General features: G+C 46.3%; 2 protein-coding genes across 8 annotated transcripts in view; one reads left to right on the forward strand and one right to left on the reverse strand.

Annotated features, from left to right (window-relative positions):
* Nucleotides 1-25,183, reverse strand: part of Doa (CDC like kinase darkener of apricot) — a 35,477-nt gene that overhangs the window by 905 nt on the left and 9,389 nt on the right. For 6 of the 7 annotated variants that reach the window (XM_076794600.1, XM_076794599.1, XM_076794598.1 and 3 more), the window contains 7 exons: nt 16,871-17,108; nt 4,240-4,318; nt 2,343-2,409; nt 1,744-1,857; nt 951-1,041; nt 712-882; nt 63-192 (listed from right to left, as the gene is read on the reverse strand). In XM_076794600.1, the coding sequence (XP_076650715.1) occupies nt 63-192; nt 712-882; nt 951-1,041; nt 1,744-1,857; nt 2,343-2,409; nt 4,240-4,318; nt 16,871-17,108 (890 nt within the window). Of the gene's footprint in view, nt 1-62; nt 193-711; nt 883-950; nt 1,042-1,743; nt 1,858-2,342; nt 2,410-4,239; nt 4,319-7,195; nt 8,932-16,870; nt 17,109-25,183 lie in introns of those variants that run through there. The other variant, XM_076794595.1, reaches the window with a different exon arrangement.
* Nucleotides 10,002-16,862, forward strand: LOC143357909 (uncharacterized). The gene is made up of 5 exons (XM_076794609.1): nt 10,002-10,094; nt 10,510-11,593; nt 11,707-11,806; nt 11,878-12,513; nt 12,606-16,862. Exon 5 carries the CDS (start codon nt 14,588-14,590, stop codon nt 14,996-14,998), a length of 411 nt encoding a protein of 136 aa, XP_076650724.1. The 5' UTR covers nt 10,002-10,094; nt 10,510-11,593; nt 11,707-11,806; nt 11,878-12,513; nt 12,606-14,587; the 3' UTR covers nt 14,999-16,862.

Genomic DNA, 25,183 nt, shown 5'->3' on the forward strand with positions numbered 1-25,183 from the left:
AGCGTGCGCCTCTCTGGCTCGGCCGCGATGATTTCATCCGACCGGTTCTCGCTTACGCTTACCTAAAATTACTTCGGGCGCTCTGTAATGTCTCGTACTGACGATCGTGCTGTGGTGTTCATGGTCGAACGTGGCGCTGCCGAAATCGATCAGTCTGATGTCTGTCCGTTTCACGCGTCTGATGTCCTTTCGCTTTAACACAAGTAACATAATTTGAAATCTACTGCTCCCGATACGTCGGCAGAAATTTTACTCTCAACCTGACACATCTTACGACACTAATCGCCTATCGCAGGATGTTCTTAATCAAACAAACAGTGATTTCGAGGAACATCTTGGTTTCGTCGGGACGTTCGCATACTCTGAGATTTCAAGGGAACTTATGTTTTCTATTGCCTGCTGTGATTCAGGGACTATCCCGAAAAATTTCACAATCTATTTTCATTTTTAAACAACTTCGAGAGTAAAGATACTACTACTCTATTTCTAGATTGTAGATGCCTAAAATAAAACAAGACGCCTGTGTCAATAACTTTTCAAATTAGTCTTATTCTAGCTTTCGCAACAAACCGAGTAATTAAATATCACGTTCTATTGTAGTCACAGCATCGTTCAGCTTGAAATCTCAAAAACGAATACGAAACGACTGTCTTCAAGTTTAACACCAAAATGGCCGAACCCCCCTACCATAAAGATGTACTAGACTCTCACCCTTTTGTTCTGGTATATACTGTCGTAATCAGAGTCAACGAACAGTATGTTCTCCGGTTTCAAATCGGTGTGCGTCAATTTGTTATCATGCAGGAATTTGACGGCATAGCAAAGCTGGTATCCAATGTGTCTAACGTGTTCCAATGGATAGGGTTGATAACTGTTGTCTCTCTACAAATAAAGGAAGCAGCACGTCAGTCTCGATGACACTCGATCTAGTTAGCATAAAGTATACATACCAAGAAATCGAATACACTGAGCCCAAGCATCTCGAAGGCTATGCACATGTGCCCGTGATAGTTGAACCAGTCGAGCATCTTTACACATAGACTGAAAGTAGCAAGAACATTGAGTACGGTGTGCCAAAGCATGTAAACACTGTTTCCGAGGAAAAGTATTCTCATAAGCGTGACGATGCAGCGGCCGGGTATTTGTTTACAGTAATAGTCAAAAATAGATTGTCTTTCTGCTAGTGTGGTGGTGAATCACAATGTGCAACTGAACGGAATTCAACCCTCATTCATGTTTTGGTAATTAGACATAACGGAAATAGACGGTGTGCGTTGGTGTGACTTGTTTTAGCATTGAACTGGGAATCTTTATGCAATTGTACAATGTGTACATTTTCAAGTACAAGAAGATGTATAGGCTTTTATGAATTGGTAATTATTATTACTTTCTGTCTACTATAAGAAACGTTTGAATCAATGGATTTTCAGTTGCATCGATTATTCAGAGGATGTTTATTCTTGTTACTAGAATCTACAGAAATTTTATCAATTTCATATAAACTTTTAAATTCTAGTAGCTTCAGTTACTTTTACAGTTTGTCCCCCAGAAAATATGAAAACGTCACTCGTACCCAAAGGAAGAAACTGTTGTTAATCGACCGGTTAAGGAACAAACGAAGTTGGAAAATTAGGGTCAACTGATAGAATCGTTTTAGGTGCGAAGTTACTGTAAATAAACATCGCCGCATCAGGAATACTTTTCGCCAGTATGTCGACTACCCTCCCCCGAAGAGATACTAACTGCTGTCCTTCCGGATCCTTGGTAGCAATTTTCTCTAAGGCGTTTATTTCGAGCTTCGCGGCTTCCCTATACTTCTCTACGTTCTTGATAATTTTCAGAGCCATCACGTGATCCCTGCAAACGTCATTGTACTTTAATTAGACGACTGGCTGCGTATCCGGCCCCGAGGCGAGTCCAACGCGATTCCTCGTCGCAGGACGCGACGCTAGAATCGCCTAATCGGTAAAGACGGCAACGGAACGATATTCGGAGGGATAGGGAAAAGCTTCTCGCGACCAGGCGAGCATGAGTGATGCTAGTTTCGCTAGGCTCCTCTCGGGAGGACGGCCGGTCCGTGTAAAACAAAGTGCAAGGCCATCCTATTATTGCGACTACCCGCGCGTCATTTTGTGACAGTGCGGCACAGCTATTTCTGAGCGTGCTATGACTCGAGTCGCGCCACGCACCTTTCGGATGGACCGTGTGTGTACGTGTATTCCTCGTTGGTCTCGTGGGTAAGGGACAAGAGGAAGAATAGAAGGAGAGACGCATAGGATCATAGACGCAGAGACCCGGAGGTGTAGGTTACCTACGTAGTAGTTATGTGAGCTGCCACTTACATTTGCAAGTCCTTAACCTTGACAACTTTTCCAAAAGTACCCTCTCCTAGGGTGGCCAGTACTTTATCTGCAATGTAAAAAGATGGATGAGCGTCTGGCAGACATCGAAGACCTCGCGTCCACGGAAGGTCGACCATGTTGCTCCGCTGGGGATGATCCGAGGACGACACCTTCTTCTCGGCCTCGTCCCCGAGATCACCGGGTAAAATGTCCTGTCGACAATTTCGACAACAAACCAGGACATTTTACCCGCTTCAACGACCTAACTTTTCTCTTCGGCTTTAGCACGCTAGCAGTCCCCTGGACGAAGAGGAGCAACAAGGTACGCACTTCGAAGCATGGACGTTCGGCCGATCATACTGTACACCGTAACGTCGTGAACGGATGTATGATAAAGTGAAAAAAAAAACGGTATCATAGAGAGCTTGATATCGATCGAAACTGCTGTTCTCCTAAAGGCCGAGGTACCCTAACCGTAAAACGGCAGCTGAGGACAGGACATTGACTGTCAGTCCGGATCTATCCGATGGAGCATGACATTTAGGCATCGTTGTATCGTTGTTTCTCTCGAAATGAAATTAAACTGAATTGAGCGCAACTGAATTTCCGAATGCGAACAGAAGAAGCTCGTCATCAGGATAATGAGAGTGAATGTCGGATGTCCTCGCGCGCCTATTTAAAGAGACAGGAACACGTCATCCCGAAGAAGACGTCTCGAGGAGATAGCGCAAGCGTAGTTTCTCTTTGTCTCTCCTCCTTCCTTCGTTTCTCTATCTCTCTGGCCCAACTTCACCTTCGCCGATCATTTTCCGGAACGGGATTCGTCGAGTATAGAGACGATCTGAATTCCCCTAAACGCTCGAACCGACTTTTGCTCGGGAGGTGTGTCAACCTGCTTCGTTTCTGGAGTAACGCGACAGAACTACCAGTCTCGAGTCTCGATTCTTTAGAGGATTATTTTCCAGAATTTTGAAAGCAGCGAACACGAACGAAATTCTCACGCAGGACGATCACATTTTCTTCAATGTTCTATTTTCCGAGTAGCATTCGGTTTGCCTCTATCGTCACGTGAACGAATTAGTCGCATTCTTATCAAAGTAGACGACGAAGGTTAGTTTTCCATGAATTGTCGAGAAAAACGTTAGAATGTGAACGCTCTGCATGGAGTCTATCGCTGCCTAACAGCGGCGCAAGCGTTCGCTCGGACACGACGCGGTGTGTAATCATTCGCGTGATTAAGCACCTATGAATCAAGCGGAAGGAAAACACGGGCCGTTAGTCGGAGGAAAACAGAGACGCGCGAAAGAAGACGTGTTTCAACAGAGCGGAGTATGAATTCCTAGAGCCTGATCGTTCGGGGCGCACCGTCGTATCGCTTGAAGCTGTTGTTCCTCGGACACCGCGTAGCCTAGTTCCTCCTACAAAAGAATAACTGTAAAGCCCAAGCAACGTCGAACAAACTCGAAACAACATTTTCGTAACTGAACAAACTGAAAGTTATCCTGAAACTGATGAAATTTTGCAATGAAGTCCGAGAGTCAAGGTAGGGGGTTCAGACTCGAATGGAAAATTGTAATAGGACACTTGTACCCTGGAACTTTCTACTTCCACTGCCAACGATCGGCTGCCTCGGTGGACCAGTCGAGATGGGTCTAAAGTAGAAACTAAAAAAAGAGGGGGAGGGGGGACGGTGCGGTTTGATGAACGTTGGATGGACGAAGATGAAGCAAGGTAGACAAACTGAAGGCAGAGAGACAGGCCCAAGCGGGAAGGAGGCCTCTAGACAAAGAGAAACTATGGGCAGATACCGTAGGTAACCGTCCGATCGATCGACCGATCAATCGATCTGAGGCTTGCTTAAATCTACTACAATGAGTGTATTCACGTATTCACGAACATCTATTTGCCAGGATGTCGCCGGATTGGTAAACAAGGTGGCCGTCTTCGTCGTCCTTGACGGAGGGCGGTCGTGGGCTCTACGTATGGGCCGGCGGAATCGGTATCAGCGGCGCGTGCCAAGAGAGAGGACCCAATCACAGTGTGGACACAGGCGCGCACCGGGTTTGGCGTCCGGATCATAGCGTCCGTGTGTTCGGTATCGTGATGAAGAGCCGACCAGAGGCAGTAGCAAAAGATCCAGGACCGATCCGTCGTCGTCGTCGTTGTCGATCGCATCGCCAGGTTCACCAGAGGGCCAAGAAGAAGAAGCGTCCAGTGCGGTTGCGTTCCATCAGCAGGATAGAAGACGATCGTTGTCGTCGTTGTTGTTGTTGTTGTTGTTGTCGTTGTTGTTGGGGTCCACATCCAGGGCCGTCGCGTCAACCGATTGCCACACACCGTCATCCACCACCACCACCACCACCACGAGGGCGGAGACCCGTGTAACACGCGGTAGAGGACGTGTGTAAGCACGGACGAACGTACGAGTGTGTCGGTGGGGAGGAAGTAGGGGGATCAATCATCATCGTCATCGGTCATCATCGAGAACCACCCGATCCGAGCGCCCAGTCGACCATAGTGACCAATCCGTGTGCCATATCCAATTCCATTCCATTCCATTACAACGGAGATGGTAACCCAACAATCAGAGAGAAAGGGGAGAGGGCAAAATGGTTTGCCAAGTCAGAAAGTTGCGGTTACGAATTTACCATCGGCACAAAGCGAACATTTTTTTTTCATTTTTATTATTATTATTATTATTATTATTTAACTTTTTTGATATGTATATATATTTTCTTATGTTCTTTTTACCTCTTATGTATCTATATGTATTTTAGACGTACTTTTTTGTTTATCGTATTACTTTTTCCTAAGATCGTTATTTATTCTGTACTTTGTGTTAAAGTTAGGGTTTCTAATTCGCCTCGAAGGAGCCGTCCCGATTGGTTCAAACATCGCTATTGTCCGAAAGTCCGTGCTCTAAAAGACACATCTAACTCGCGAAAGCATGTTCTCTCGAATATGTAAAAAAAAAATAGAGAGAAAGAGAGAAAAAAAATAGAAGATAATAACCGCCGAGCGAATGAATGACTCGTCGTTGGAGAATGGACAGCAAAGGAAACATGGTCGTCGGACAGCTTCTTTCGAGTGCTCGTTATAATGTTCATTATCTAACACGCTCGGAGAGGACTTTATCTATTATTGTTAATTAATCAATCATTGCCAGAAACTTTGAGTACTTACGTGGTTGCGCCGGTGGGGGCTCCACGATGATCGATCCGACGATCGATCCTCGTGAGGCGTCGCCACCGCGACAGTGCCGATCGACACTTTGAGCCTATCTTATCGATCTTATCGAGCAAAACGCGGTCGGATCTGATCATCTCAATCATTCACGGGACCTCAACGAACTTGCGTTTCGTCAGAAAAGCAAGAGGCAGGGCGGCGATACTCATTTCGGTCACATCGGTCCGTCAAACTATCTCATCAAAATCAGAAAAACGGTACTGTCGATCCTCGAGCTACCTCCGGCTCCAAGGATCTCTTCAGGATCGCATAGACAATCGACCACCGTCGATCTCTCGACTGTCCGGGAGAAGAAGGTACAGACCCACACTTTTAGGGACACTTTTAGGTATCTATAACCAACCACACCTGATACCCGTACTTCGCATTACAAGTACAGGGTGTAAAGAAATGTTTAGTCTTGGCTGCCATAGACATATTGTACATCTACGGATCGGTGAAGATCCGTAAAAATGAGTTTCCGCAAAATTGTCCTCGACCTTGAATGTCAAGGTCAAATTTCTCTTTGTTGCATTGCATTCTGCGCGTCATGTCAATGAAAAGAATTTGTCTCTGAAATTCAAAGTCAACAACAATTTTGCGGTAATTCTTCTTTACGGATTTTCATCGACCCGAAGATGTAGAATACGCCTATGGCAGCCAAGACCAAACATTTCTTTATAACCTACACAGTGAATTCTCGATATATGTCAACGACACGGGGCTCGCTAGCGACATGTATCGTCCAGGAGACATACCCGAGTTATGTTTACACTCCTCGGCGTCGGATGCCTCTCGAGCACTGTGGCTCCTCGGTAGTGGGGATAATTCCGCGACGTTTATCATCCGGGCCTTGGCGACATATATGGAGAAATCAGTGTACAGTGATGTCAGGATACGCGGCCCCCGATTGGAACCGGCGAGTCTGGATCTTCCAATTAATTAAAATTTAAAATTAATCTTCCATAAATAAAAAAAAAAAACGTAGAATTTTCAGAAAAGAGGAAACCGGTCACAAGAGAGACTGGAATCCTCGAGATTCGTAGAATCCGCTGAAACTTTCCTAATTTCCATACACTTTTTTAAATCCAAGAAGTCCTGATCCCACCCGAATATGAACTTAGAGTCAAGAGCGAGGTCTCAGAGATCTTCTGTTATCTCGCGTGGCATCTTCTCGCGGACAGACGATAGATCGTCGTTCCGATCCCCTAAGTCTAAAGTAGACGGTTAGCTCGAGACCGGGACAGCACGATAGTGGAACTCGATAAGATAACTCGAGCGCGAATCATCCCCGGTGTCCAAGAACTCTGACGGCAAGGGTACTCAAGGTCTGCAGGGCGTTAAGAAGACACCATTCGGAGTAGTTTCGCGTGGTTGGTTGGTATGCGTCGTTAGTGGACACACGTTTGCATCCGTCGTGCGTCTGCGGTGGCTGCGTCGCCGCGCCGTTATGTATAAGTGTAACGCAGCGGTTGGAGGAGTTAAACACGGGTAAACGCAAAACAGAGTGACGCGGTGAGAGGGATCGTCAGCGGGGGGGTTGTAGGGTCAACAGCAACAACGGGAGACAATACTGGCGCGAGCAACCGGCGGCCACAGAAGCCATCGTGCGCGGCTCGACAACTTACAATCGCGTGTTGAATCGCGTCCGCGATGTTAACGACACTCGCCGACGCGTTCTTCGTCGCGTCTTTTTGCTCGGTTCGATGGGCGCTTTTCCTATACTTGCTGGCGATAATGTCCGTGGTGCTGGGCCGCATTTTGATAGTGCCGCCGGCGGCCAGTTGGCTGTACGTCTCCTCCATGGCGGCGTACTTCAGGATCAAGCTCTGGATCTCCTTCCGTTTCGTGGCTCTCTCCACGATCGCCGGATCGTCTTCGTCGATGGTCAACACGGCGTCGACGCCGACCTCGTGCGCCACGCTGCCGGTGGGTGTCTTATCAGGGTCGGCGTCGTTTCTATCGTCGTTCCGCTCGGCGTTCGTCTCGAGCTTGATCGGCCGGGTTAATCTGAGCGTCGTCGAGCTCGACTCGAGCTGCTCGCTTTTCCCATTTCGGTACGGTCGAACTTTTCGGGTCCAGGTCTCCGCGTGGCCCGACTTGTGCCTGCCATACCTCCGATAGGACTCCACCCTGTTCAACAGGGTGCCGCGGTCGGTTCTCTGATAGGCGGGCGTCTTCTCGCGTTTGAATTCCCTCGCGGTGCCGGACTTCACGTACGGATAGGCTTTCTCGGACAGCACCACGTTCACGGGACTCTTGACCACGGTGCGGGACACCGAGGGCTCCAAGGTCTTCTCGTCGCGTACGAACGGACTGTCCTCCCGGCGGATGTAGCTGTGATCTCGCTCGTGGGTCCGCCTGTAATCCAGGTGACCGCGATCGTGACGCTTCTTCCTCGCGTACGACAGATAATCCTCGTCGAAACGGCTGCTTCTGGCGTTGTTAGGGGATCGTCTAGCGGCCGGCTTGCCGGCCACGTTGTCGTTTATGGTGGACGTGCCGCGTACCCTGGTGGTCAGTCGTTGCAACAGACTCGAGCACGAGTCGCTCAGCATCTGCGTGACGCTGGTGGTCGTCGAGGACCTGGCGTAGCGGTTACGCCGGCTCGCCGAGCCCTGACGAGTCGTCGACATGTTGTCGCGTGGCGCGAATATGAACATCGAGACGGCGTTATTGTTCTATCCGCTCGAAACCTTCGGGGCAACTTGGCGCCGATTCGAGCTACATTCACTTTGATCGTTCTCTATCTCTCTCTCTCTCTCTCTCTGTCGGACAGGGTGCGAAAAACAGTTGGAAACGTCTCGAACGGTCCCCCACCGAAATAACTGTTGCTTTTTTAGCCCGCGACGCGGCTACCTTACTGCGATCCCGTTTGTTTTCGTTCGCGTTCGACGGCTCGGCTGGAACCGATTCCCGAGCGGAACACCTTGTCCTCGAGAAGCTCAAGGTCGCCACGAGAGAGTGTGTCCAACTTGCTGTGACAGATTATCCGGGGTGGTATCGACGACGAGAGACAGACGAAGACGAAGACGAAGACGAAGAAGAAGAGCGAGCAGAAGAAGAAGAAGAAGAGCAGCAGCGTGTAAGAGGGCTGTGAAGCGTGTAAATCCACCGAGTCACGCGGCGTGACAAAGTGTTGCTGGTCGCATAATCACCGCCACGGAGGTGCGAGCATGTCGATCACGCAAGAGGGACGACGCCACCGGAGGCACTAAACTACGACCACAACGGCGGTCACGGAGACCGACGGCCGACGTCGACCGTTCACGAAGAGGCGACGAGGAGAAGGCGAAATATCGTCGGTGCGCCCCGCCAAATACTCTCGCCGCACTAAAAATACCGAGGAGCGGTGGTGAGCAGCTCGGGACCGACGACGACGCGGTTTTCTCTCTCTCTCTCTCTCTCTCTTCTATTTCTCTGTCTTACTCTCTTGCTCCCGACCAGGAGCCGAGAACGCCTCGCGATCAGAAGCCGAGCGACCGAGAAAACGCGCGCGCGGGCTCCACAGGAAGCTAGGAGGCGAGAGCCGGCCAACAGATCGAGAGGAAGAAAGACCGAGAGAACCTAGAGCCGGTGTATTACGTAAATTTGTCCCTCGCTTATGGAGTTCGGGCCCCAGTCGAAAAATCTAACCGACGCAGCTTGGCAACGCTGCGTTTCCTGGTGCACGGAGACGCGCAAACCCGTTCACAGTTCGACGCCCAAGTCCAAGCGGCGTGGAAACGCTCCCGCGGCTCCACGGGGCAAGAGCGAAGAGCGAAGAGCGCGCCACGCGTTCTCGCTGGGGTCCACACACCTTGACACACATAGAAATTACGAAATCGACGGTGCGCCGGCCATCGGTCGAACGGGAGCAACGAGAGTTCGGTGGTGTGCGTACCCTACGATCAAATTCCGATCTAACAGTGACGGAGGCATATCGCATAATTAGAACGCGCCGATATCTAAACGCGATCGGACTTTGACGCCGCGACAGCGTCATATCGCGCGAGGATGTTGCACCATGTCAGAGACGAAAACGGGCGGACCGAGCCTGTGGGAGAACTATGGCTTTGATTCTTCGTCGTCTGTTGCGAGATCTACGATTTCTACCTTTCGTAATTAGCCGGTGGTGTACCGGTTGCTTTAAAAAAGTATGTAAAAATTTATAGGGAATTTATTGCCTTTCGATCCGATGGTGTAAAGGAGGATTCAGATTCTGCAGGAAAAAGTAAGTCAAATTGTGAAATGAAAGTTTGAACGGTGTTTCTTACGGAAAATAAAATTGGTCTCGCGTTTCAGAATTTACACTGTATACATGCGCGAACAATGTTCCATAACCAGTGATGCGCAAGGGAGGTGATTCTACTTGAAAAATTATGTTGAAGATAATGTAGCGTACTTCTGCATCGTCTTCGAAAGGATTGAGATTTCGAATTTTGGCTTGGAGCGGACGCTGTGTATTCTTTAACGCGTATGCATATTCATCGTTTATATAAATATTTACGTACCGGGTCAGTTCGCAAAGTCAATTTTCACTTGAGCGTAAGCTTGTATGCAAAACGTATTATTCTTTTAGACTCGCAGTCCTAATTCGATCTTCTAACGAAGCAGATCAATTTTTAAATCAGTTTCCGGCTCAAAACTGTCTTAACGAAATGTTCCAGGAAGCATAAATCAATTTCGAGAAGGTGCCACAGAAATCTCCGTAACTCGGTCCACCAAATGTATCAAGTTGTTCCAAAAGCTTCTTTCGCAATGTCGATACATTATTTTCAACTTCGCACGATTTTTAAAGAAAACGAGAAGCTTGTATTTGGCCCCCTGTGCCTCGCAGTAGGCGAGGAAAATTTTTATTTCACATAATGATCTGCAGTGACTCTGATTTAGAGAAACTAGGTTGAATTTGGATTGTGTACGTTAATCGAATGAACTTTTGGGACAACCTAATATTTTTCAGACCATCAGGAAATCGGATGAAGCAGGGACGGCCGAGCATAGTGTGTTATGCTGCATAATTGCTGCGAAGAGAGAACCGGAAGAGCTTCGTTTCGAACGAAGTGGGAAGAGAACATGGTCAGCGCACCGGTGTCCGAGGACTCCTATTAATAAAGCTCTGCTGCGTCAAGGTCGCGCGTATTCGGCGATATCGTCCGCACAATTTCCCACAAATTCGAGTATCGAGTATAAATACCGCGTCGTCCAGAAAATAACGGCGTAGTTTGCGATCCGCCTCGCCCACGGGCACCGCCAAAATTTTCTGGCTCCGCGAGCGAGCCTCGGAAGAGATCGTGTGTCACTATCTTCTTCGAGGATGCGCGGTTCGAGTCCGATACCGACGAAAGAGGATCGCAGGACAGAGCCTGGATCGTATTACGTGAAATCGTTCGCGACGAGAAAGCCAGATGCTGCGGACAACACCCAGCGAGCTTGAACGGACCCAAGGTTACGAGGAGAGGCATCGTCTCGCGGACGCTTCAGGGAAGGCACGTTGCTCCGCGAGGGACGCACGCTGACTCTTTCAAGATCCGCGGGGCTACCGGTCACTCTCTGTCTTCTGTTATCTTTTGACCCTCCGACACGAAAGATTAATGCCACTTGCCCGCGTCCGAGCAAGTGTTCAGATTACCTATGACGCTCGTGTTCACTTGAAAGTGTCAAAGGGTTGGTCTCGAATTAGTGTCAATTAGGAAGTAGCTGTGGAGAACGCAGTGTGACTCGACTACTCCAGCAACGATGGTCACTGGCCTCGAGAATCACTATAGAAGTAGGTAAGATCGTGACCATGGGCAGATCTCGGTTTTTTCAAACCGGAAATATGTTTTCTCTGCTGCCGAAGAGAAGTGTAATTCTATCCAGCAGAATAGCGGTGGTCACTGACCTCGAGCGTGACCATGGGAGAAACGAGTTCATGATCATGTTACAGTGAGGCAGTGACTGTAAAATGGTTCGTGCTCGGGCCTACGAAGATCGCTGACCAGCTGGAGAACATTTTTGGAATGTTGCTTGTGCGAAGAGAAGCTGAATTGGAGGATTCGAGCCAGGTATTCATCTTCTATTGTTGTGGCACCTTTTTTTGTTGATTCCTAGGCTCAAACCTCGGATGATGATCTGTTTATGAGACCATAGAATTTATTGGTATAATAATGCCTTTCAGGCTGAGACGAGAAATTTGATGGTCTTAAAGAAGAACCAGCTAACAGCACTTGGGTAACTTCGTCTAGCCCCTCCATTATTAAAACGAAGTTGGCAGCCAGGTAACGTGTCGAGATCGATAATATATAGGATGATTGTTTTCTTTTGTACAACAGTTAATTTTGATCCACAGGATTCACTCTTCAACAAGATGAGGACTGTCAAGTCCTCTCTACCATGTGGAATTCTGCGAATTGTCTGCAACTGCACTTCCCGGTCATTGCGACTAACACATTCCATTAATCATAAGTAAAATGTAAATGAAGAAACCGCAAACAGTATTACGGAACCAGTAAACTCCAGGATTTCATCCAAAAGACAACTTGAGAGTTCGCATTCACGTTTTCCTTCTGCGTCGAATTAAATGCACAGTCGTGCGAATCAACTTCCACTGTTATGCACAGGAAAAATTACAAATTGAGTTGTAGTGCTCGTCGAGAGTATTTCACAAAGAAACGCGCGAGTCGAGAGAACCGCAGGTGTGTCAACGTGACCAAGTACAAGTTGAAGAACACGCCTAAACTAGTCACCACGACTACTCGAACAGATGGAAACCGAGCTTTAAGCGGCGAGCCTTTAATCCGCGCCACGTTTCTTTCGGCATAGAGGAAGAATCTTTCTCTCTGTAACGCGAGACGCTCGAAACACGCTTCGTTCCGCTTTCGTCGGCGCCGAAACGCTTTGGGAAAGGTTAGTTCCTGCTTGATTGGATTCGTTCGACCGGTCGGAGACGCACGACGAGACGTTGCGGCATGCTGTTCCCTCGAGGGTAGGTACCCGCGCGATTTTAGGCCGATTAGTTAGGTCTTCGACAAGCGTGCTTTTTCACTGTAGCGCTGCAAACACTTTTGTTACTTTCAGACAATTATAGAAATACACCAAGTAAAAGTAAAAGAAAGATGTTACAGGACTTCGTCACTGCCTGACCAAAGTGGTCACATTCTACTTCGGGAGTCGATGAAAGTTCGTACACGATTTTGGAACAAATTGGGACCGTTCACCGATCAACATGATCTCTTTTTGTCGACAGAGTAACCAAAAATAAATATCGAACGAAACAATTTCGAGACACAAGGCTACCAAGTGGTATAAGACAGTCTAAGTCAGCCAATTGATACTGGATTTGAAAACTTTGTTACAGAATAGTGGAACCGAATGGCAAACTTCTCTGTGACATTCGTGTCCTAAAATAAAAAACATCACGTGCTATTAACTATCAACGTTTCACCACTTTTGGACGTTCATAAAAGCATTTCGAGTGGAGATCGGTGAGGGACGTAATATAAAAGTTTCGCGACGAGCAATCAAATTTTACGTATATATTGCTATAAATATATCGGGACTGCTATCAGTCATGTCTCAACGCTCGTGGTCATCGAAACGACAGACAAATACCGAATCAAGTAATTTACAAACATAAATGAACCCAGTGGAATCGGACCGTCTGAATCAGCCAAGATAGGATAGAACTGTTCGTTATAGAATGACGAAGCCTGGTCCTTGACTCAAATTACGAGGAGATGGTTGAGATTCGACTGAACTGGAGTTTAATATCGATCCTATTTTGGTGTCCGGCAGAGTCCAACAATCGTATTTAAAACTGCCGTGGAGATACACGGAGGAAAGTGAAAAACCAATGGCGCGAGAGGCGAGAGGAGGAGGACGTATCCATCGTGTTCCTGAACCGGGTTCGCGTGTGTTTATCGTTGGTCGCGCACGACTCTGCCAAAAATATAACCGAGAAGCGTGAAACGCGTGCGCCGGCGATCGGCCCTAAGCCGAGCGCACACGCGAGCGTTTAAATGTTAAGGCGAGCTTCAACTACTACTAGCCGACTAGCTGCTCTCCTGCTAGCCAGCTTCTAGAGCTCGCGGCTTTAGACGCTGACGGTGACGTCGTGTCACCGTTGCTGCTGCGTGGCAAGGGGCCAACAAAAACAGGTACATGCGTAGGTGATTTGCGTGCCAGGCTCTGCTCCGAGGGCTTAGGTACATTCTACTCCGAAATTTGTCAACGGTGTCGGACACCGGTGTGTACGTTATCCTTTCCTCGGTACACTGTACTTCGATTCTTGCCATTGGGGCACCATTGATCGCGATCCAGATGATCATCATTCAATTCCGAATATATTCTTGCGATTGTGTCGATGGATCTCGAGTGTACACGTTCGGGAACGTCAATTGTTAATTAAAAAAGGGGTCAATGGGAGTGAAACGTTTTAGAAAATTGCTTTCGGAAAGTCCGAAATAGCTGGGAGATTTTCTTCGACGAAACTGAATCTTCAAGGTCGAAGCTATAATTCGGAACAAAGATGGACACTACACGGCGGTATTTGTCAACCTACATACGGTGTTGTAAGTCCTGTTCGAGTGAGCATTTCGTACAAAATTATAAATAGCATACTTGGGTGGGACACAGTTATATCTTTGGTCTGAACTTTAGCCTCCCCGAGAGAACGTACAGGGCAATTCTAAAACAACGCTACGAAATTTCCCTAATATTTTGCACGTGTTCAACGTTCGATCGTCTTTGGTGGAATATTAAGAGCAAAGAATGTGAAACTTTTACGTACAACGAAACCGAAAACAGTCCACGAAAAATCGAGCTATTCCAGCTGGTCGATTACAAACCGGTGCAGAAAATAAAACCGCCTCGTAAGGTTTGCAGCAACCTGTTGTCCGCCGACAGCGCAATGTAGTGGTCCGAGAATCACCCTGTACATCCCGACAGTTTCCAGACGCCGGCGAAAAGACAGATGATCCATTGACGAGGTCCCGATGACAAGAATCTATCTACCGTTCCGCGAGCTCAATTACGATCTTACATAAACGGAGCCAGAACGGATGAGATCATCGTCGTCGCACAGGGATCACGATTCTAGCGCACGGCGCGTCTACACTGATAATGGTCTCGCGTTGATATCAGAACGCAAAGCGTCCGGTTTGTATGCTACCTCTGAAGAAGCAGCAGAAGAAGAGGAGGAGGAAGCAGAAGCGGCGTCGTTGGATTCCGGCGTAACATCGAGCTTCGCGTCGAAGTGGCCATTGTTCTCTATCGGGTTTCGTTGCAGCCAAGATTCCCAGCCGTGTCTCGGCCACCAGGAGATGTTCCCAGGCATCAGCAGGCTCAGTTCTTGTTCCAATCCAGGCATGGACGAGGACGACGAGGACGAGGCCGAGGACGGGCCTGTGTCAGCCAGGCCTCCGCCTCGGATGCACCAGCTTCCTCCAGGTTCCAGGTTGCCGGTGTCTTGATCAGCGACTGTGTCCAACCTGTACGATGCACCTTCCTCACGGACGCATCTTGCCAAGTGCAACCGGTGTATTTCTAAATCCAGGTTGATCGATTCTGGGTCACCAGATGCTGGGAGGACGTGTTCGCGCTACGAAACGCGGAACGCGGCGCATCGGCAAGAGGTTACCTTAATGTTAACTACCGTTAACGGTTGTCCACCGCCACCAGGCGGATTCCCGAGGAGATCCCGGTGCCTAACCGCTTTCCTCGCAACGTTCAACGCGACGCACTGAGTGTTGCTATTTATCTCCCGACGAAAGGGAAGAGGATCGATCCCGTTCCGGACCGACGGATCCTCCCCGTGTGTGTCACCTCGACGCGTGTTCAAACTCCGAGCATGTTCGCCGCTCGGACCTATATCTCCCTCTGTTTTCGGGATAAATATGATATCTCACGATCTCGGTATCTCTCTTTCTATCTCTCGACGTTACGGGTAGCTCGAGAGATTCCCTCCCTCCTCCTCCTCCTCGGAGAGGAGGACACCTCGGCGCTTGTCCCGACTTCCGGCGAACCGGCTTCCCTGCCGGTTTCCCGACGACGATGCAGACGATGGTGTTGCGCCGGCCATCTGGCGCAAACTCGCACTAAAACCGCGGCGAAACCGCGTGACGAATCCCCCTCGAAAATAGTCGACGGTCGAAAATAGCCGACGCTGGCTAAGAAAGAAGAATCATCGGCATTCGCTCCGGGTACACGCGTCTCGTGCTAGTCGCGCCACGGCCTTCTCCAGAGACTGATCATTCTCTCCCTCTCTCGTCTCTCTCTTCGCGTACCGATCTCCCTATCGGCGACTTCTTCCTTTTCTTCGATCTTCATTCTCTCCTCTTCCTATTGATCTGTTTCTTCTACTCCTCGCTCGAACGCTTATTTATATCGCGATCCGATCCATTGTGCCCGAACAGTCGGGGACCAAGCACATCCTTGTAGAACGACTGTCATCGTCCAACGATAACGATGGACCGTATATTGGGGGATGATTCACGCGTTCCATTTTTCGGGACGTCTTGCTTGTTTCTGGTAACAATTTCTCTGGGCGATCCTAAAATTACCCTGTCAGAAATTTTAGAATATGAACCTTGCTCTTTCGGGGTACCGGGGTTAAGACACCCCCGCGTTTCCTAGTGCGTGGGTAGGTCCTTTGATTCTTGACGTAACGTCGCGTTGGGTTGCTTGTATTGTTTCATGAATATCGCTATGCCAATCGATAGCTGGGTGACCCGTGCGCCCACCAGTCGACGACTATTCTTGTTACTCTCAAGTATCCTAGCTAAAACCCCTGACATAAGACCCTGCGAACGCTGAATGGCGTCTTGCGATCCTCCTTCGACCTCGTTGTGCTCTGTTTTTCGAAAGAAGAGACCTTGCTGAACTGGAGAATCACTCGGTGCACGAGAAAAGAGACAATAACTGTCCACCCTACCTCGTTCATACATTACAAAACCGAAGGCGACTTTACTTTCGGTCTCTTCTTTCGAAAAATAGAATACAAAAATCGGCTGAAGCCAGAACATTCATTGGAAGAGGATGTCTATGATTTTTTACGTGATCCAGTATCGATCCAATCGCATTGCAGATTCTCTCAAAGAGCTTGGAGCCGGAGGACCGTTCTTTTGTAGTATCATTGCGGAAAAGAGTTATCAGATCCGGGCTTGATGCGACCGATAGAGTATCGCAGTCACCTGCCAAGGTATGTATGATTGACTGCAGGGAGCGGGTCGTGTTCGTATCGAAAAATCGATCCTTACGTTACTCGGGATTGTTTGAAGCCACGCGGAGGATGAACGGCTATATCGCAAATAATGTCGGCCGCTTGTCGGCGTCCTTAGACTCACCTGACTCCTGGAGGACGGCGACCGGTGTCTATGCCGGTCCTGGCTCGCTGACGAGGAGACATGATGTCGGTAGATCCTTGGTCGTCGGGAGGAGGTCGGGTGCGCTACGCGTTCACGGTCGCGTTCACGGTGTCCGTGTTGTCGGCTGCTGCTCGGTGATCGCCGATGGCTCCGCTTGTACCGACGCTCCTGGCTCGTTCCACGGTCGTGCTGACGAGACCTCAGCACGCGTTCGCCGCTGGAAATTTCAAACAATCCTCGTTCGATCATTGAACACTTCGATCGATCTCCCCTTCAACCGCAATCGTCGTTTTTTTAACCTTTTAGCGGAGCAACATTCGATCGAAGCAAAATTCAACCGCGAACTACGATGCGAGCATCAACATTTTTCAGGTGGTACGAGCATGAGGTGATTCTACTTGCAAAAATACAGAAGACAGAACGAATAACATTTTTTCCCTTGGAGCTTCGTTTCCGGGAGAATCGAGCTCGAACGTTCGATTCCCGTGTTCCAGCATTCGCAAGTAGAATTGGTCGGTCGTGATCAGACACCGCAGCAAAATCTCACCGATACGTTGATAAATAAATATGTTTAACAATAAAACTGCTAAAAGGTTAAAAATTTCGGACTGTCACCTGGTTTGGAAAAAATTTCATTAGCCCCTCGTGGGATACGAATTTTCAGAGGTGGAGGAAATATTTTCTTCCAGCGTTGATTAGAGACTAAAAAATTGTAGTTATTGTATCTGCTTTTTAATGCGAAGATCCCTAGTTTTGGAGCTTGTTCAATATATGTTAATTAATACATGGTAATATTTGTTAATACCTTTTGTAGACTCGGTTCTGCAGTTTGGACATCGTCGAATGAGAATACTAAAGCAATAAAATTGTCTACGGTATCAGAGTACACTGATTCTTTGCTGCAATCATGCCGGATGGCGCCTATAGTCAGTGTCAGAGACCAATAACACGATTATAAGGAGCAATGGACGCGATTATATCGACGAGGAGAGGTTAAGTAGATTATCTAATTGTCTATTTTTATCTAATTTTAAGCGTAGAGTAAATGAATACATGTTAGAATAATTTTTCCGATTTCGAAGATTTCCATTATTGTATAATATTAAATCGATTCATCATAGCAGAAAATTATCAAAGACAGTTGGTTCGTAATTGTTTACTATCGTGTTAACATTAGAAATGATCTATCTGTGTCAAGGATCAGGTCAAATGGTATCGATACCGATAACAGTCACATACATAGAAAAGTTAATTGATAGAGAATATTAAAAGTAAACTTCGTGGTCCAGTTTACTGTACACTATACTTCATGATGACCAATTAGTCAATATTGAAAAATTGAAACATCCGATTTTCTATTTCAATATCTTTGCTGTATGCGCAATATGAATCAAACTGGTCATTCGTTTGTCATAAAATATAAATATATAAGATATTCTTTTCTACGTAAAACAGAATTGCTTGATTCGTTCAAAATTCGAACAAAATTTTCAATTCCTTACGTGTAAAAATTAATATCTACAAAGAAACTTTCTAAAAGACCCGACAGTAAAAATGAAATTAGAAACGCTGTTCGAATTGTTAGAAACACTCTTACTTTCACTACGGTACACTTGGGAGTTAGCGCTGAAAATAAGAGAAACGAGATCCGAAGATTTTCTAACCAGCTGTCCGAAGCATCCGATGAATCATGCTTCTAGATGACTCGAGACTATAAAAAACAGAATTATTAAAAATTCTTGTTGAACCACCCAAAAATCCAAATCCTTTGCATCATTCAACAATATCCTGGCAATTTAATAGTTTTATTCGACGCGTATTTCCTGGCAAGCTTTTCACAATTTGCATTCAAGGAGTTTGCCGAGAGTGTCCAGTTACTATGCAAATACATGGGACGCAAAAACCATTGCGAGTTCTTTGTAGATGCTTTCACGACACGAAGGACACTTTTCCTTTTCGGAGGTGGATAAGCGATATCGAATAAAATTACTTCCGATTGTTGCCGGGCCGAAGGCTATCTGTAACTTTTGTCTGACAAGCGCCAACGCTGTTCGAAAAATCAGCGATTCCAAAACTATTTCCGCCGTTCGGTGTGTCGGAACGCGAGGAGGAGAGAAAAAGAGGTGGAACGCGAAAGATGTGATGAAACTTATCGTTCCACGGATTCCGCCGAAATCTTAATATAGAACATCCGATTTAAGGCGGAACTGACTGAGAATCAGGCCTAAGCTGCGTGTGCTGCACAAAATCTTCGAGCGTTTTAGAGCAACAGTGAGTTGACCTACTTAAGCTGTCTGGCTTCAAATAGACCATTTCACTTAAGAGCGTTCGCTGACGTCTTTTCGTAACGTCTTGATCGAGCTGACTGCGTCAGAAATCTGAGATTCAAGGTCAAGCAGCAGGCCCCCAATAATCATTAAAGATCTATTATTTTTTCCCCTTTTCTTTAAAACCTCTCATAGTGACTCGAAGTGTCGCGGTCAATCTGAAAGACATTTGGATAATTTTGAGAGTAAACCTTAAGGGTAAGGGATCCAATTGCTGTGCCTATATTAATTATACTTACTTTTAAATCATAATGCATATTCACAAAGAGATATTATCGTTAGAACGTTGCACAAGTTAATTTGAGAATTAATCGTGAAGTTGAAATGAAAGAAAAAGATAAGGAAACATGTTTGAGAAGATGAGTCAAGCCTTGCAGGTTTTTAATGAACAGCCCAGCTTCTGTTCAAGGATTGTTTAAATCTCACGTCATTGTTCGCCTCGAAGCAATAGATAAGAATGATTGCTGCTCGTTCGAGACGGAAAAGGCTCACGAAATTCGCTGCTCTATTGTCATGACTCACGCGGCGGAAGTCATCGAGATATCTAATTGAAGAATATTCTAATGACATTCTCTGTGTGCAAGGAACAATGCCAGAAGTAAAAACGTGCAGGAGATAAAAATTATGACTTGGATGCGGGGTCTGCGACGTCATAATAATCTTGTAAATTCGTCTACAGGAGTAGCAACTTTGCAACTATCGCATTATTTATTAGAAATTTACAAACACGATGCAAAACTTTTATTGTATTCAAGTCAAAGATTCTCGTCTATTTTATAAATTTATGTGTCCAGTGATGAAGAATTATTTAGCATTTTCTTTTGTGTTCATTGAACTTCGTTAACAGCAAGGTGAACGAACTATTGCACAAGACAATTTGCATAAAGATAATTTACATCGCGTAATGACATTTCACCGAAATCTTAAATCCTTGTATTCGCCCCATAAAAAACCTCCCATCGCCTTTCATGAAATTATTTTAAAATAACCAATCAGTTCGACCGTGTCTCTGTCGCTGCATCGCACACATTTCCTTCTAGGAACTATAGTGATCAGCCGCGCTGAAGCATTAAGCGGATACGCGTGTACGATCCGTTCGCCAGGAACCTTGATTGACCTTAACCCTTGAACGACGGCGTCAGTGTTTTTTTGACCCAGTTTTTTTGGAGAATAACTTTCCATCTTCTGGCAACCGACTCGCACTGGACCAAAAAGAAATATTTGTGACCAGGAAATTTCCGCGAATGCGATGTATCGATTGAACTACGATTTGCATTGATTGTAAAAGAAAAAAAGCCATAAATTACGACCTGAGAATGGGCTCAAATCTGGCAAATGTTGCTTGCAGTCCGCGCGTGGCTCGGCGTGAAATTAAAAAATTAAACAGCAGATGCGCTCGCGAGAAGCAAACTATCCAAATTAGCAATTCGGTCTAAAATTTCTGAACATACTGAAAAATTCGCATGGACTTTGATTGCCAAGCTGTGCGCGTTAACACGTTCGCTAACCGCGGTCACATGTTCGTGACGACCGCCATTTCGTATTTTCCGCGAAGAACGCCTAATCACATTCGCGCGTGTTCGACACCGGCAACGTGTACAGTGCGTGCGACGTTCGGTTGATTAATATTTCATTAAAAATTTGTCTCGGAGGAAATATAAAAACAATTCAGCATATCGCAACGCAGATACGATGCGTAGAATATTATAGCTCTTATCGAAGCAGATGACAGTGAACATGTCCGGACGAGTGAATAGTCAACAACCAGATAGTCAAGCATTAAAATTCGCAATTTTAAAAGTTACGCTAAACAAAGATAAAACGTACTTCCAATACCGCTGTACACATCGACGTAAAATATTAACAAAATAATTACACCGGTGTATTCGGGTGTATTACCTGACACACGGGGGTACAGAGAAGCGACCGGCAAAGCCATAAAACTTAATCTCATACTTTCGCAAGGAAACCGACAGGATTAATGATCACTATCTGGCTCTCTAAACAAGAGGGAACTCAGCATTAAAGGTCTCGAAATCCGTTCGAGGAAAATCCCCAGGAGTCGAAGTGCACACGAACCACAAACAAATCTTGAGGCTCGTCGATGGGACCGTTCAACATCGATGGTCCTCGGGCCGGAAGGAGCGCGAACGCCGGCGAATTATACTAATCCAGGTGTACGAGTTCGTTTGGACGCCGAGAACGAGCACACTCGGCCCGAGCAACGCGATTAGACTGGTCGGAAGTCGAGTTCGATGTAAATCAGTTTGCGACGAGCGAACGCGGGCGGCGTGCACGAGCGTTCGCAGCGGAAAAGGACGACGTTGTGCGCCAGCAGCAAGGATCGCCGGGACACGCAGTCGTTGTCGTTGTCGGAAAGCGGTGGGCACCGGGTGTGCTGGCTTGGCGTGTGCCTTGGACCGCGTCCAAAATCCTTCGGAAGCCCGACTAGAATGTGGAATTGATAGCGCACCACCGTGTATCCTTTCCGAAGAATCCTCGGGGCTAAACAGGTCATAGGATTATGCGCAAAGGGCCATTCTCTAGCCGCAACGCCTCCGCCTCTCTCTCTCTCTCCCTCTCTCCCAGATTGTAACATCATGCTCTTCGCTGCCAGGAAAAAAAAGTATCGGACCTAGAGAGCATCGTCGCCGAGAGACAAACAACCCTCTCCTCCTCGAATTCTTTCGGCGATTTAACTGGCAGCCGAGGCGATGGGCAACGAGAGGTTGATATACCATAGCGGCCATTTTCGCGGCTGTTCGACCACACCACCACTCGTCCTTGAGCCCTGTGTGGGCTGCGACGACATTCTTGCACAGAAAAGTTCACGGTTGCCAAACGAACTTTTCCTTGATCGACTCGAGACGAACTCTTTTTGCGGGACTTGTGTTTTTCGGTGATTCGAATGAGAGTGAATTGGCTCAAGGTCGTCCGGGGGAATTATCAAGCCGATGAACGGTAGAGTTTGCTCTGAGAATTTTGTCTGGTTGCGGGGAAAGTTGATCGATAGTCGCAGTAGGATCAATTGATTACTCAAGGTCACTGAGGTGGGTTGACTTGAGGGAAGCGTCGCCTTGGGCTGAGATTTTTACTGCAATCGTGATCGATGATGGCAGGCACCCTCGGTTTAGATGCTTTTAGTATTGTTCATTGTCAGCGTGATGAGAAATATGTCAGTTATTTTTACCGAGATACCTAAAATTATAACTACATTATAACAATGTTCAATCGAGACCAAAGAATATTGTTTTCTTGAAAATTTAATGTGGATGTATGAGAACAAGATTCGACCGAGACTTGCGATTATTTTGTCCCTCGAAAATGGATTGTGAATCATGTCCCCTGATATTAAAAATGATAAACTGTTATCAACAGATTATATATTTTTTTTTCGCGATGACTTGACACAGATTGCGAGGAAACGTTGGAATACGTAGAACGAGCTATGTCCTGGTTGATCTTTTTTCTAACTGCAACACCACACAACAACAATACTACACACTCCCACCTTCTTGTTCAAGAAGGCAGAATCATCCGCTCTTCGTGTAGCGCCATTAATTGTATAGCTATGTTACAAGAAACATCCTGTATATAATTGTATGTTTGTTTTTACGCACTCGCAGAATTAGAAAGTTTCAGTCGTACTTTTATTACACAAAAGAGAAATACCTTTTATGCTGTAATTTTTCTAGAATGGTTTTTTCACGTCCGCTTCAGGCTTACGTCGTGTTTTAACGCGAACGACCGTTGCGGGAAAGCTAATTACTATGATTAATCGAGACAATTTTGAAACGAGCATTAAGATAGGCGATGGGTCACAAAACAACACGCGAATACGCGTCGTGTACAGTGAAATCGTTTCTTCGAAAAATACTGTGTGAATATATACAACTACATTTAAATTACAAAAACAGAGAGATAGGCTAATTTTACAATTCTTCGTAAATGAAACTGCGATAGAAGAAAATCTGTTTCAAGCCTGTGTGAACTAACGAAATTTAAACTTCAGGAATAGGCAGAGATTGATTTTCCAATTGTTCAAAAATCAAACTACCATGACAGCTAAGTGCAGCCGTGAACAAAAAAAAAAAGATCGAAGTGCAGAGTAAACAGCAATTGTGTTATCCGCTTATCGATAATGCAAGAATTCCGGGAACTTTTCGCAATTTCCGGAGAAAGCTCATCGGCCATGAGTGTCAGAAGTTGGCAATCATGCTCCCTGTGATCGCTATAATATCGCTAAAAAAAAAAAAGAGAGAAATCCGCATCGTAATAAAATGCGTTTCACACACCTGCGAACCTGATTTTTTTCGAATAAAAATTTGTTGTTCAACGAATTTGAATTACGTTCGTTATAGTAATGTCTCGGATCGTAGGGGAGCAGAAAGTCTACTGTACCTTGGTATCCAAGAAGCGAGGGCGATGTAGAGGACCGGCATCCTTTAACTTCCGTCCGTCTTGCGACCTGAATTACAATTCAACAGTATATCGTAATCGCTGGAACGTATCGGGCGAATAGTCGGTTTCCCCTAAACGTATCAAATAATTGCGAATCGGTCGAGCAAGCACGGACAATCGGCAACGTTCCATCCCCGCGAACGAATTCAGAAGAGAGCTCCTCTCGCGCGTAAATTGTTGCTCGGGAAACAATTTATCAGCACACGCTTCTCCAACGCTCACCTCGCCTTCACTATTATTTACAAGCGTTTACCGCAGGAGAGAACGTTTTCGTGTTACGCCTCTATATTTAACCACCCTTAGTCCTCGTTTCACCGACACATCGCCTCCGTTTCATTTATTTTCTCTGAATTCGCCTGTTCCAGTTATCAACCGAGCCTAACTATTCTTCCGACCAAGTAACGCTGCATTCCGTTTAAACCGTGTTCCTACTTTAAGCAGGTTAATCAATTTAAACGGACCATAATTGCGGCAAATGGGACAACCTGCGATCGATACGTGTTGCAAAATTTCATTAACACTAGGTTTACGGAGCATTAAAAGCGAGTATTTTACATTACTTTATAAAAATAAGAAGAATGTGTCGATCCAAATTTTCAGCCATTTTTTAAATAATATATACCTAAGGAAATAAGTTGAGTAATTCCACGCAGATGGATCTTCACAATCTCAACCTAAACCTAGTGTTAAAAGTGACAATTAAATAAACGCAATATTTTCTTTGCAAAGACTGTAGTTTTCCTCAAGGTTGCTCGGCTAACGGAGGATAAAGTTATTGCCCGTAGAAAATATACAATCTGTTTAAGCGTACACCTGCTAAAAAGCAAACGAACCTAAACGAACCATCGCATTCCCGTCGGAGAAAATATCGCGGAACACTTTCGCTACGCATTCATCGAAACACTGAGCAGAACCGTGAAATCACGTTGTAAAAACAACATTCGGGGGAGAGGGAGTAAATTCATCGAAAGACCTCGTTCCCCGGGTGAATGAGAACAAAGAAACAGGAAACCGTAGACATGAATGAAGATCGAAGGTCGGAGAGCCGTTCGAGGAAGCTTTCTCTCGATCCCTGTCAATCCTCTTCGCGAAATGTGACTTCGCTCGACTTAAGTAGACGTTTCGCGGGCTTTGTGCTTCGCGAAGAAGGTCAGTTCCCCCCGAAAAACCCGTCCCGATCGCATGACAAACAACTTCTCAGGATTGTCATTTTTATGCGGACACGTCCGGCTCGGCGTTTCATTTTTCGACCGATCAAACTGACGTTCCACGACGGAAGTGTACCAGTATTTTTATTCCCCTGACAGTAAACTTGATTCAATAATTTTTCTATCTTCGTCTCTGACGATTTTGGACGCTCCTAATTTTAGATATCATTACTACACTTTTTTTTCTCGATACATTTCTGTGAAACAATTTTTGCTATCTATATTTCTTACAGTTTTGGACAATACTAATTTTAGGATTACCGCAATTTTTCGCGATATATTCCTCAATTTAATAA

The sequence above is a fragment of the Halictus rubicundus genome, chromosome 10 (genome assembly GCF_050948215.1).
Source record: "Halictus rubicundus isolate RS-2024b chromosome 10, iyHalRubi1_principal, whole genome shotgun sequence".
NCBI lineage: Eukaryota > Metazoa > Arthropoda > Insecta > Hymenoptera > Halictidae > Halictus > Halictus rubicundus.

Excerpts from the sequence above, each read along its gene's own strand:
- LOC143357909 (XM_076794609.1), top strand. The coding sequence starts at position 14,588 with ATGAGATCATCGTCGTCGCACAGGGATCACGATTCTAGCGCACGGCGC.